This window comes from Dermacentor variabilis, chromosome 10 (genome assembly GCF_050947875.1).
Source record: "Dermacentor variabilis isolate Ectoservices chromosome 10, ASM5094787v1, whole genome shotgun sequence".
NCBI lineage: Eukaryota > Metazoa > Arthropoda > Arachnida > Ixodida > Ixodidae > Dermacentor > Dermacentor variabilis.
In genome coordinates, this window is record NC_134577.1 from 40,135,389 (window position 1) to 40,148,434 (window position 13,046).

A 13,046-nucleotide genomic window follows, 5' to 3' on the forward strand; every position below is an offset into this window, starting at 1 on the left:
GCTCTGATGGAGCTTCAAGACTGGTCATACAACTGAGAGAATATTCAAGGTAAAAATTCAGAGAGATCTTTAATTTCAATCATTTGTCAAATGCTGCTACAGCTATTTGGCAAATGATTGACAGTAAAGGTCACTCTCTGAATTTTTACCTCGAATATTCTCACAATTGTATGACCAGTCTTGAAGTTCCATCAGAACATCTAGTGGCTCTTTGCATTACCAATGACAATGTTATTTTTACCAGATCCAGTGGCCAAAACATGTTCAGCCACACTGAATGCATGGCATTTTAGAGATGCATACTGGAAAACAAGGTTGCAAGATATGCAAAGATGGCCAGCAGTACAGACCTGTGTTGTGGGCCTCTTCTACTTGCCTCTGAGCATTCATTTACAGCATGTCTTATGAAAGCAGCATTGTTGTTTGCTGCTTTTTTATATATAACGGAGGTTGAATATTTTTTCAAACACATACAAAGAAACATGCTGTACCATTGAACAGGCATGAATGTGCAGTGCACTTGACTATGCGTATGACTTCCACTGCAAGCACTTAAATAATTCAGCAATTGTATGCACAGTGGTGTACAGTACTAGAAATGAAAACGCTTTTGCATAAAATCAACAGGAGTTAAGGATCCTTTTTGTTGACATAGTAGTCGGACACCTTTCTGTGAGAATTTATTTACAAGAGGCAGGGTCAGTCTTGAAACTAATGCACTTTGACTGACAACCGACTACCACGTTGATTGACAGCCAACTACCAAAACAGTGAATGGAGAGCAGCAGCTATAGTGACAGTGTTTCTTCAAGTGCACCACCTCAGGAAACATTAAAATAGCCCCTTTGTCCGCACAAGAATACTACAATGGGCGTGCACCAATCGAAAGTCACTCTATGGTGAAGTTCACGTAGTTTCAGGCCCAGTAACACCTCAGACTTGTGCTCCGAGCTTGACAACAAAATTGAATGCTGTCATAGTCGTGCAATGTCACTTTTTCATCCCGCTGCCCGCAGTTGACTGAACGAAAGACTCCGAGGCTTGTTTGCAGTTCCTCGCAACCAGTCTGTCACACAGGAGGTTAACGCATCCCTCCACCCAAGACTTGCTTCCGTATCCCGGAATATGCATCCAGTTGGAAACGTTGTGTTGCCTGTAAATGTGGTCGGTGAGTGTCATGGCAAACATCTCCTTGCTGAGGTGGCACGCCTTGGCAGGAGTGATCCTGCTGCCCGAATGCTCCACTGTATCAATGACCCACTGGGACATTGTTCTGGCAGTGTCGTCATCCACAGGCACTACTTTGACGTCAGGCTTAAACAAGGGCCGCCACATTCCTTTCTTGATCCTGTCTAAGCACCACGGGTAAGGGCGTTCAGCTCTCTTCTGATGCTTCCTTGCAGCATTTCCGGCCCTGGAGTTCCTGGAGAGAATCAAACAGGGAACAAAACTGTGATCAACTGAACAGGGCAGAAAAAGAAAATGTATTCATGGCACATATACTGTCATATGACGTGTTAAAATTAGTACAGAATTTTTAGTTATTACTTGTAGTAGAAAGCACAATTCTAATGCTCAAGCACGATTCCTCGAAGAGATGGACATTTGTACAGTCGACTGCCCCTGCAACAAGCACCACTACAACTAAATTACGTTTAGAAGGAAGAATTCAGTGTCCTTCCCCAATTTTTATCTTTCATATGTATTGTGAACATCTCTACAACAAAGCAATCACTGAAGCAAAAAGCCCAACAGCCTGAACAGTCGAGTACATTGGCGAGGGGTACCAGTGTGTATCTAATGGTATAATGAAAACAGTATAATCGTAATAATGTTAGCTGGCATGAAAAGACAACAATGTTAAAGCAACAAAAATCTTAGTGCTCCCACTTGTTTACAGTGGTAAGTTACCGAGCTGTAGGGGCTGGCTGTGGATACCAACACCGAGGAAATCTGAAGAACAAGCGCAAATACTACATCAATTAAACCTGTCCCTGCAGAGGGACATGTGCACCAATTCGAATGGGAGTTGACGAAATGAAGTAGACTTCATTGTGTGCCTTCCAGCACTTCTCAGTTGGCTGGAGCCACATATATTGTCAGCCAAAGTGTGCCAATAGATTGCTATCGACTACTTTAACTATCTAGATCAACTACCGCATTTACTTGCATAATGATCGCACCCCTGATGTTTGTCGTCAAAATTGGTTTTCTTCTTTCCCAAGTAATGTTCGCATCACGAACTTGTCGCAGCAATATGTCAAGTGCCAAGTCTAGCTAATGCTGATCGCGCTTACCATCTGTCGAATGCTATGCAAATGACTCTTGAAGACATATACCAAGCGGTCTGCACGCACCAAACATTCTTAAGCAGATGCCCTATTTCATTCCTTTCACCACTTTCTGCACTTCCATGAAAAAAGAAAAGCAACCAAACTTGCCTTGGCTTTATTAGTTGTAGGTTTCATAATGGTTTTCGCCAACAACAAATAAGGCACCTTTCAGTTCTTCTCGTCGGCACTCGAGGGCACGCAACAAATCGCGAGCGGCAACTACGGTGGCCACATTTACACTGATACATTAGAAGTGTACCCTATTCATACGCCGACGCTTGTAAAACAGCTAAGATATTTGCCCACCCTTAGCGGAAACGTGCCGTATTAGGATAATAGTAAAGACAAATGGCGCAGTTTCCGCAGCATGCCCACCATGTGTTTCTATATCACTGGCAGCTACGCACACCCATCTCCGTTTCTGTCCCCTCAAAATGGACACGGCTACGTTATTGTCGCAAACTTGCCGATATTAACGATATTATTCCTTACTGATACAGAAGAAACTCTTTCAATGCACGTAATGTCCTGCTCCAACAACCTCTTCATCCACGTGAGAAGTCCATTCATACTGTGCATGCTTGTTTTTCTCATACCTCCTGTCCTTCCTTCTTGATCTCGTCTCGCTATCTTCATGTCTCGGCTCCACCGCCTGCTGGCAAGATTGCAGGTCTGCATCTTCATTAAGTCCTAAGAAAGCAAAAAGAATGGTGCATTTTGCTATGACTGGTCAGCATATGTAAATGGAAGCCCTACAGTTAAACTGCTTCAAATACTGCTAGCACACATAAAGTTGACACACAATAATCCAAATTCTTAACAATTCAGTAATGTTAAACAAATCTTCAAATTTTGTAGAAACCTCTTTGTGTAGACAAGTTGGTTCATCCTTAAGCTTTTCAACTGAAGCAGCACAAAAGATAGGTGCTCCTTTGGTTTATTTCTCTTCTGAGGCCAGGCATTAGAAAACTTGTGCAACATATAATCTGGGATGTTACCATGGCAACTGCTTTGTGCACAAGGAGCCATAGCTGCACTTCCATATAGTGTGCAATGCACAAGTTTGGCAAGCTTCCCCTTCACCAGCAGCTCTCAAAATAGCAGGACTTAGCGCAGGCATATTATGACACTGGTCAAAAAAGTTAAATAACTTATGCATATTTCTTATGCATTTTAACAAGCATCAAAGCCTTTTTTACGCTTTTGTTAGCATTCCAACAAGCACAAAGGACAAGATGTAGCACTATGAAGCTGTGCACAGGCAAAAAAGGCCGTAAGGAGACGTTTCTTGCCTGTATGTACAACATTTTAGGATCCTGGTAGCGACACACAAGATATGATGGGCAGTGAAATACACAACATGGGAACTTGCTCGCAATTAAGTTTTATTGGGAAAGCACGAAGCATATACTATGTATGAGAACATTGTAAACATGAGCTAACCATGGTTGTCTAACAAAATTGTGCTACCAACTAGGCTAACTAAATTAAACCACGTTAACAACTTCCAAGGAACAGACTCTCACTGTCATGCAAAATGATTGATTTCTCCTTATGCTCGTGTCTGGATTGTTCTTATGAAAAGCCTGAGTGGCAAGTTGAACATACATAAATTCTCTTACATTGCTTTTTCACACTGCTTGATGCATGCATGCATGTATGTGTGTATGTAGTATATACGTATGTATATATGTATGTACGTTCTAAAATCTATCAACTCGGCTAAAGCTTGATTCGTACATGGCACAGTCTTCCAAACAATAGACACTGGTTTTATTATGTTTCGGCACCCCTATTACACAATTTGAATGTCTTACAATAATTGCTAACACATATTGCACTCTGAGCGTCAATACGTTATGATGTTCCAGGGTAAACTTAATTAACAATTCTTCTCATTTTGCAATCTTTTCACCCTTCATCATTGGCTCGGATACGGTCAAGAGTTCTTCAGCACAAGTAATGGGTGATTAAAGATGAATATAATCAAAGTGAAAGAACTGTTACGCAACTTCAAAAGCCTTTTCAGTTGCCAAAGTCACACCACAGTGATCTCTTGAAGAGCAGTCCAACCTTTATGATGCCTTAATGCCTTCATGCGTTGAGCAAAGTACTCTTGGTAGCTCAAGCTACTAGTGTACGTTTTCAGTCCCGACAGGTCTTCCTGGCCCGTCATGTCTGCCTCTTGCACGCTTTCCTGCAACACAATATGTGGCACAGTTTCGACTAATGAAATTGCGCAAACCATTTGGTAAGATTTTATCAGTCTGCACAGCATGAAGAATTTTCGACCAGCACAAGGCACACTAGCATATAGGATAGCCACACATTGGAATCAGTATTGCCATTTTAGCATTTTTGTATCCAGATTTAGCTACTTTTCAGTCTGCTTAGAGGCAAATTTTCTATATAACAACCAGCTACTTTTTTAAGCAATATGACAGAACAATTTCACAACTCTTTAACAACCTTAAACTTGAGAAGTTGCTTCAAAAATAGCTTCCTAGAATGCACTTTAGTAGTGAAGAGCAACAAGTAGGAGGCCGAGATTGATTGTATGCCATTATGATACATGTCATTATTACAGTGCTAGGAGAAGCGAAAACGAAGTATGAGTTACACACGAAAGGCACTGGACTTCGACTGGCTTTATTGCACCAGTTTTTACATGCTTGAAAGGCATGGTCACTTCAGAGACAGAAACTACGTGGCATATATTTCAAATAATCCAATTAGGTACCGTACGATACGTGGGCTTTGTGACCTCGATAAAGCAATGGTGTTCTTTAGCAAGGTGTAAATGCATACAGATAAGGAACGGCTGGGTTTGTTTGTGCAGTGTACATGCGAATTTGAACACACCACTTCCTCTCGCATGACTTTCAGACAAGCTTTCCGAGAAAACAACCCGACGCTGGGGGTGCGTCGAATTCGAAAAGGCCAGACATTGCAACTGTGAAACAGCCAATGCAGTCCTGTGAAAATCCACAAAATGGACCAATTTTTCGAAAAGGAAAGAACTCTATTTATCCTTAACATAGCACAAAGCTACAAAAAAAAAAAGACAGAATTACGTGGGCTACCTAGAAAGAAAGATTTGCATTTGAATAAATATTCTTACAGATCTATGATATGTAGGTGTTACCGAGTTTGATTCATAAAGCGCTGTGCTTCTGTCCATTTCCACCTAAAGAACCTTTCAGCTAGTCATTGATAACTCACCACATCCTTCCTCTTCCTCTTGACCACAATGGCATTGAGGTCTTCCTTCTTCTTGCGACTCAAATCTTTTTCTCGGAGGAACTTTGAGTAGCTACAATGTAGAAAGAAGAAAAACGGCACAGACAGATTTAGTCTTAGATACCAAACTTCCGAAATGGGCCACGAAGATAATTTTCCACCTCCTCCTGGCAAGAGCAGCAGTTCACACTGTCGCCTATAGACAATTTTATTTTCTGTTCATGGGTGCCACCGCCTTGGGCTATTACACAAACAATACCTAAATTTTGTGCACAGTGGCATCAAATTAACATGGTCGTGAAGCATCAACTGCATCTTTACAACTATTTCCACATATTTGAGCTGACCGTTTCGATTTGTACTGCTAGGAAACGGTAGCATTAAAAGTCCGAGATAGCGACACTCTAACACTTCCATAAAATATTCTACAGACCTCTCCAACAAAAGCTTAATACTAGTTAATATGTGTTGCCATAATGCCCTCTGAGCTGTTGTAAGCTCATGAGAGACCTTACCGGAAACTCACTACAAAGCGAGCGGACTATAGCAGATGTAAATTACCGTGCGCTACTACCGCAGCTTCAGCACAGTATAAAATAGAGTACATGATGGTGATGTTGTGACCATATAGTTTCTCACTATATTACTTAGAGGTAAATCTGGCACTGCTGCTATGTGGTATACAGTGCAATGCCGGTATATTGTGACTTCAGATTGGTGTCGTTCTCAGAGAGCCAGGACAATTTGAACATGTGCCAAGAAGCACCGTTCCGGAATGTCTGGCATCACAATAATTCATTTTCTACTAAAACAGCATGTAAAAAACCTGTTTTAGCTTTATTATTACCCAAAAAGCATGTTTTCTTCACTGATGGGGACTTCTTATTACATGTACAATTATACGGAACATAAAAAATATCAGTGGGCTGCTAAAGTTGGAGGACAGACTACAAGATTCACACTCATTTGGAACAGTTTGTCGTCTGTTCTTGCTTTTCTTCGCTTGGTTATGCAATGTAGCTGAGTAAACTTCATTGGACGATGTAATATGAGTGAATACAAACCTTTTATCAAGACTTTACTTGGAGGATGCGTTATTTGTGTAGCCATATCTACGTTTCAGATGAAGCCTCTTATAACACCAGTGAACACAAGCCTGGCAGACACATATACCTTCATTCCAATGACAGCACAGCACCAAATAGGAAACTCCCATAGACGGTGGCACCAGATTTCCCTCTAGGTGTTATACGCATAGTGCATGCTGGTGGCACCTTGCGCAGAACACACGGGAGAGGAGCCAGCTGCACGCCGTAGTTTGTTGTGTCGCTGATAGTGCTTCTCTGTTTTATTCACGTTTTCAGAGCAAACTAGGCAACACCCTTCACATGTGTGGGGTGGCCAAAGCTTCAAGGAATGTCGAAGAAGAATTGTTGCATGGTGGGAGGCTCAAATACCGGCAAAAACGTGCCGGCGATACGGTTCTAATCATTCGCCACAAAGCCTCATCAGCAGTAGCAACGGTAGCAATGGATCGTCACTGCGGCAGGAAATTTCTTGTTCTCATCCTTTCCATGGTCACTTTGGTATTTTTTTTCTTCTCCACTCGATCGTAGTTAGACGCGTAAGCGATGAAGCTCGTCTGCAGTGCAGCATGCGGTTTAAAGGCATTTCGCTTAAGTTCGGAACACCGTTTGCCGCTTATATTGTTTTCCGCTTCTTTACCGCGTTGGGCTAGCTAGGCAGCACGACTACACGAGCGCATTGTGTTGTATGTTAAAGCTACATAAGTTTGCAAGAACTGAACTTGTTAGTTTTATGTGGCCCGGTAAATCCTTGCACCAGCTGTCACGCACTTCATGTTCTTACATATATTTTATATGCGGCTTCGCAAATGTTTAACTGTTGCTAGTTTCTTTATGCCTAACTCTTGTTAATTCTTTTGAGCTGCGACGTTTTCACCCTGCCTTGTTTGTAAAGGGTATAAATCATGCTGTGTCTTATCGGAATGATACCAAGCAAGTGCTTCTTTAACAGCTTTATTCTTTTTGCCCGAGGGCATCTTAGATATTGTGGTCTTTTGGGAAATGTGTTTAGAAAGTTGGTAGTTCAGGGCGAGAATTGCTAATAGTTGCTGCATGTGGTATTTTTGTTCCATTTTTCGCTGAAAAGTTCGCGTCACATTTGGGAAGTCATCACACCTCAATGGTGTCTGAGCAGACTTAACACGCCGAGTGATTTGCTTGTTTCACAACGTAGTCGCTGCTTATATGTGAATTTTGCGCTCAACTGAATTATTTCTTATTATGCTTACGCCGCAGAAGACTAAACCCGGCCTTTTGCCGCCAGCGCTCGTCTACTTTGACTGGCGCTGCTCTGCCTTTAAATATATCATGTGGCACTTCTCCCTAGTAACATTAAAAGAAAGTACTGAAAAGTTAGTCAGATTTTACCTTTGTACATTTCCAAGCAGCTCTCTTGGGGAATTTAAAATTGCGAAAACTGCAGTGGGAACGGCAGTTCTTTGGCGGTACAGTGCTAACATGCGTTTCCATCAATAAATTCGCAATTACTCTTCTTGAGGCAGCTTTGACAGCACTTATTCGGCGACGTCACATGGTATTCATCGGCAGAAAAATCACAACAGCATGTTCAGACATCGCACAGTGCGGATTTGTTTGATATAAGTCTGCACTAACGATGAGTGCTTATTATTGAGATACAGAAGCAGCATTATGGCAAGGGTAGAATCTTTAAAAAAGCACGATCGAGACGCCGCATTAGTCAACAAAATTTATCGGCTAGTTCACATCAGCTCCACTTCATGTAAATGGAGTTCATGACGTTTGTCTGCGGGACGCACCTGGCACGTATGTGGACCATGTTGTCCCAAACACCTGTAACATCATGTTCATACCCACTCCCACAGAGGTCAGCGTCTTCACTACAGCTGTCACTGCAGAAGCAGCAGCCTGGCACCCGAACAAAGGAGAAATCGCAGCCGCAAACTTCAGCCATCCTTGCTGCAAAGGATTGTCGTCTGCTACTGCTCCCGTGCGTTCTGTTGGAAGCGCCCGGTAGGTGGCTATCAGTGGCACCTCTATAGGCGGTGCACGAGGCGTATAGTGAAAAACACTATGGTTGTGACAACCAGTGATTCTCTGCAAGAGTTATTTTGGATTTGCAACCAAAATGCACTGCTCATCGGACAAAGAAAGCCATGGTGGATTGTCCAAGAAAGAGCAAACTCAAATGCGTCACTGTAAGGAGAGCTTCCAGATTTTGTATACCGTGCAAACTTCTCGGTCATAACTGTTGAGATTGTCATTCTCTTCCTGTCCTTTTGCCCCATCGCCCCTTATATCAACGCTGAGTCGCTGGCTAAAAAGCAGTGGTTCGGGCCAACCACCCTGATTTCTCTCTACCTTCCTCCCAGCAACCAACTACAGCGTACCTTTTCAGTCCATTCTGCTTCTATTCAGCTACCTTGCAAAAGAAACTTACTGAACACGACCCCCAAGCTTGAATGCCCGCTCTTCAACCCCAATCAATTTGTCTTCTTTAGCTGCAGGGCTTCCATCATTGAGGTTGCTTAGCAGGCTGTCAAAGGCCTCTTGGTGCTCGATCCAGCCATTGTCCACACCATTGAAGCCTATGCCTGAAAAAGCAAAGCACAAGTATGAGTTCCTGGAGGTCTTTAGAGGTCACAGTTGCACTTCCAAATGTAATAAAATGACAATTCATTGCACTTTCTAAACCTGAAACATGCATAATTGACCAAATCATTGTACCAGCACTGCAATTTACATCACTCTATGAACACATACAATGCACAACAAATGCAAATAAGTGATTTTTACTTCACGTTGGGTCTTCATGAACTAGAAAGTGTGTAAAAATAAAATACAGGTAGCAACATGTAGAAGCACTACACAGGTGTAGACTCCATGACGTAGCAAGTTTTGGTGGCGTTTTCTTGATGCTAGGTGATTGTTTGCTTTCAATAATTTTTTAATATTTGGGGTTTTACGTGCCAAAACCACTTTCTGATTATGAGGCACGCCGTAGTGGAGGACTCCGGAAATTTTGACAACCTGGGGTTCTTTAACGTGCACCTAAATCTAAGCACACGGGTGTTTTCGCATTTCGCCCCCATCGAAATGCGGCCGCCGTGGCCGGGATTCGATCCCGCGACCTCGTGCTTAGCAGCCCAACACCATAGCCACTGAGCAACCACGGCGGGTGATTGTTTGCTCACAGATGAACATTTCACTGCATTTGATAAAAAGCAAAGCCTCAATGTGGCAAGTTCTTTCCATGTAACTGATGTGCTCTGACACGACTTGAGAAACATTCAAATAAACATCTTCAATAAGAGCTTGAGCTGGCAACTTTTGTGGACTTTCTCTCGCTCGTCTTTTTTTTTTTTTTTTCCAGTACAAGAATGACCCAGCTTATACAGTGTCACAAGAGATCGATAACAGCTCTGTTATTTAGGTGTGATATTTTGGATGGAGCATTTGGCCACCGTGTTCTCTGCCAGTGGCCAACCTGTCTTTCATCGAAAATATCCCAAAGGTGATTTGAAAACATGATCTACCAGCCTCAAAAAAATTTAGTGGTTCTGCTTCAGCATCTGTTTACAATTATGCCAAGGAAAAAGCCCTTCAAACTCGTGAGCAGAGAACAGCCATACATCTTAAATGCAGTTCTTGATCTTGGTTACAAATAACTTCACAAGATGCCATCATCAAGCAATGCAGCTACTGGCTATGTCTCAGTGTGACAGTACTGTAGACATAGCAACATGCACTCATTTGGCATTTCAGACAGGCAACAACTTAGTACCAGCAACCTTGCTACGCTCCAAGTAAGGTACTAACACTACTTTTATGCTACGTTCAGAAGTATGCCAATTGCCCTTACATAAAACTTCATCTGCCTAAGCAAGTTATTTTGGAATTGATTTGCATCTTACCTTTGGTATTCACCTTTTTCTTCGGTTGAATGAAATCACGCATGCCGTCTTCATTTCTTCCCAATCCTTTGCCTTCGGTCCAGCCCATCTGTTTCATCACCTTCTCACTGTAGGCATAACCTGCAAGGAACAAAAAGTGACCCCATGGCCAGAGTGACGAAAAGCTAAATGATAGCCGGGTGGCAACAAAGAGAGGAGAATTTATTTGATGAAAAGTCAGACAAGCCGAAGCCGTTGCAGAGGCGGTCTCGTCACCGGGAGGCATGGTGACAAGCTCGACGTACCACCACTACGGAGTTACGTGGCGAGGACGGGGATCGCTAACCTCCACGAGAATGCTACGTGTGGAAAGACACAGACAAAAGAAGCTATTTACAGGCTATTTACACTGGAGCCAGACAGCCATGCCGACAATCGCTCGCGCCTAAGCACAGACCAACTTCATCGTCGTTCTCGCGGCGGCTCGTTTCTTGAGTATCTCTCCATAATATCGTAATATCTTTTAAAAGATTAGTTAAAAGAAATGTTAGGAAGCCGCGCACCTCCAACGCCTCCTTAATACCGCTCGAATTTACCTTCGCCTGCAGTCGGCGCTGAAACCGCAAACGGCGCATAACAAAACCCAAGTGCGAACTTGGACCGTTCCAGCCTCGCCTAGGTTCCAGCACCGATTGAGCTACATCGCAGCCAACAGCAGATCGCAAGACAGACGATTGTTCGTAGGCGTGGTTCATACACATTAATTCGCACTGCAAGGGGAAGCGTTCGCCGCTGTGACAGCGCCAACAGACGCTGGCAGCAGCAAGTGTTACAACAGTTAGTATAGGGCACAGTACCCGAAGCCGCACAAATGATGTGCTTGCACGATCGTGCTTTCTCATTTGACGGGACATTGATTACTTCTAATATAGCGCGGATCTGTGCGTTCTGGAAGCATTGAATAACGGAGCTGTGGCTTACTCGGTCTTCCCTTCATCATCGTGCCGCAGTCTCACGCAAGCTCACGATTTAACAAGCACAACACGTTACACTGGCTTGACCCTATGGCACCAGTAAGCGCTGTTTGATGCACAACCCAATCAATGGGCCAAAATCAGGCAAATGCTTCGGCGATGCGATGATTCAAGCACTGTCGCTGCGCTGTTTGCAAGGTGCGTACATACGGACCACAAATCGTATGTAGAGCGCCATATTTGACTTGTAGCGACTTGTCTCGGCTTCTCAAGTATGACTGAACTTGCGCTCAGGTTTTTGTCGGCTGATACTGGTAGTGAATGTTACTATTCAATATACGAAAATGTTATTTTATGTTATTGCATAAAATATATTGGTTAGTTGTAATTTACCAAAGTTTGTTTACAAAACTGCAACTTTAGGACTTATAACCGTTAGCAAATCAGAAGTTCCCTTTATTTTCTGTCGACCAATAACATTCTTGCTTTTGACACGTGATTAGAGCGTACTAGAAAGGCGTTGGTACTAGCAAATGGTACTGGCGTGGAGTCCAACAAGAGCGTTCGGTCTCACGACGTGTCCAACGAGGGCTCCAGGCTGAGGCACTATTTATTGAAAATCCAGATGGCGCCACCGTCGCCTTCAGGAGATTACGACGAAGGCGCCAAATAAAACAACGGACGAAGGAAAGAAACACGAGACAATCACGTAGGCGTGGTTGTCTCGTGTCTCCTTCCTTCGGCTGTTGTTTTATTTGGGGCCTTCGTTGTAATCATGCATAACGAACTCGCCCACCAGCACGTGCCATGGAGGTTGCACGTGCTCAGTGAGTTCTGGAGGCCACGCCCCCGCGCGCGGCGGAGGCGCCGGTCGGCACCGTGCCATATGAGCGTGCCGCTGCGGTCGAGCGCAGCGTTCGTGGATAACCGTGCCTGGATTAGCCGGAGCCACGCAGTCAGATGGATCGCGTTTGCAGTTTGCTTTCCTTTTTGAACCGCATCTGCGTGTTTCACTGTGTCAAGAGATAATAAAATGCAGAGCTCATATTCCGAAGAAATGTGATGAGGTACAGGAATAAATGAACTGTGTGGCATAATAAGCGGTCAAATAAAACTGGGTAAACCTTTGTTTTCTTCCTTTCGCAAGGCGATATATTGAATGCTAACAAAATTTCCCTGATGCCCTAACAACGGCAGCAATTTGACAATTGGGGAGCATGTGGGTCACATTATTCGGTACGTGCAGCGAATTTTTTCTTTTTTTCTTATAGGTTAATTGTGTGTTCTGAAAATATTTATGGAATAGCCGTTTTCTTTCCTATTTTTACGCGTCATATGCCTGAGATGTAGTTGGTTTTCCGAATCTCCTGGGGGAATAAAGCAAAACACATTGTTTATATTGGCTTGGATTAGGAAGCATGTTATCGGTTGTCTATGTCTTCGAGCTCGTGCAGGTTTCCATTGTCACATGCCTCCAATCTGAATGACGGTTCAACCGAGAGCGGGAGCGTTCTCTTTCATGACCGGCCTTCATCTGTTGCA

At 43.4% G+C, this 13,046-nt stretch overlaps 1 protein-coding gene across 4 annotated transcripts; it reads right to left on the reverse strand.

Annotated features, from left to right (window-relative positions):
• Window positions 1-400: 400 nt before the first annotated feature.
• LOC142560376 (PIN2/TERF1-interacting telomerase inhibitor 1-like) lies at window positions 401-11,776 on the reverse strand. 4 transcript variants are annotated; one of them, XM_075672426.1, is made up of 8 exons: window positions 11,512-11,776; window positions 10,836-10,889; window positions 10,552-10,671; window positions 9,078-9,231; window positions 5,556-5,646; window positions 4,407-4,530; window positions 2,930-3,023; window positions 401-1,423 (listed from the first exon to the last, which is right to left on the reverse strand). In XM_075672426.1, the coding sequence occupies exons 3-8, from the start codon at window positions 10,646-10,648 to the stop codon at window positions 991-993; spliced, it is 993 nt and encodes a 330-aa protein (XP_075528541.1). In that variant the 5' UTR covers window positions 10,649-10,671; window positions 10,836-10,889; window positions 11,512-11,776; the 3' UTR covers window positions 401-990. The 4 variants fall into 4 exon arrangements, with proteins under 4 accessions (XP_075528541.1, XP_075528540.1, XP_075528539.1 ...); XM_075672425.1 differs by lacking the exon at window positions 10,836-10,889 and having other exon boundaries at window positions 401-1,414; window positions 11,512-11,775; XM_075672424.1 differs by lacking the exon at window positions 10,836-10,889 and having other exon boundaries at window positions 11,512-11,774.
• Between the last annotated feature and the right edge of the window lie 1,270 nt (window positions 11,777-13,046).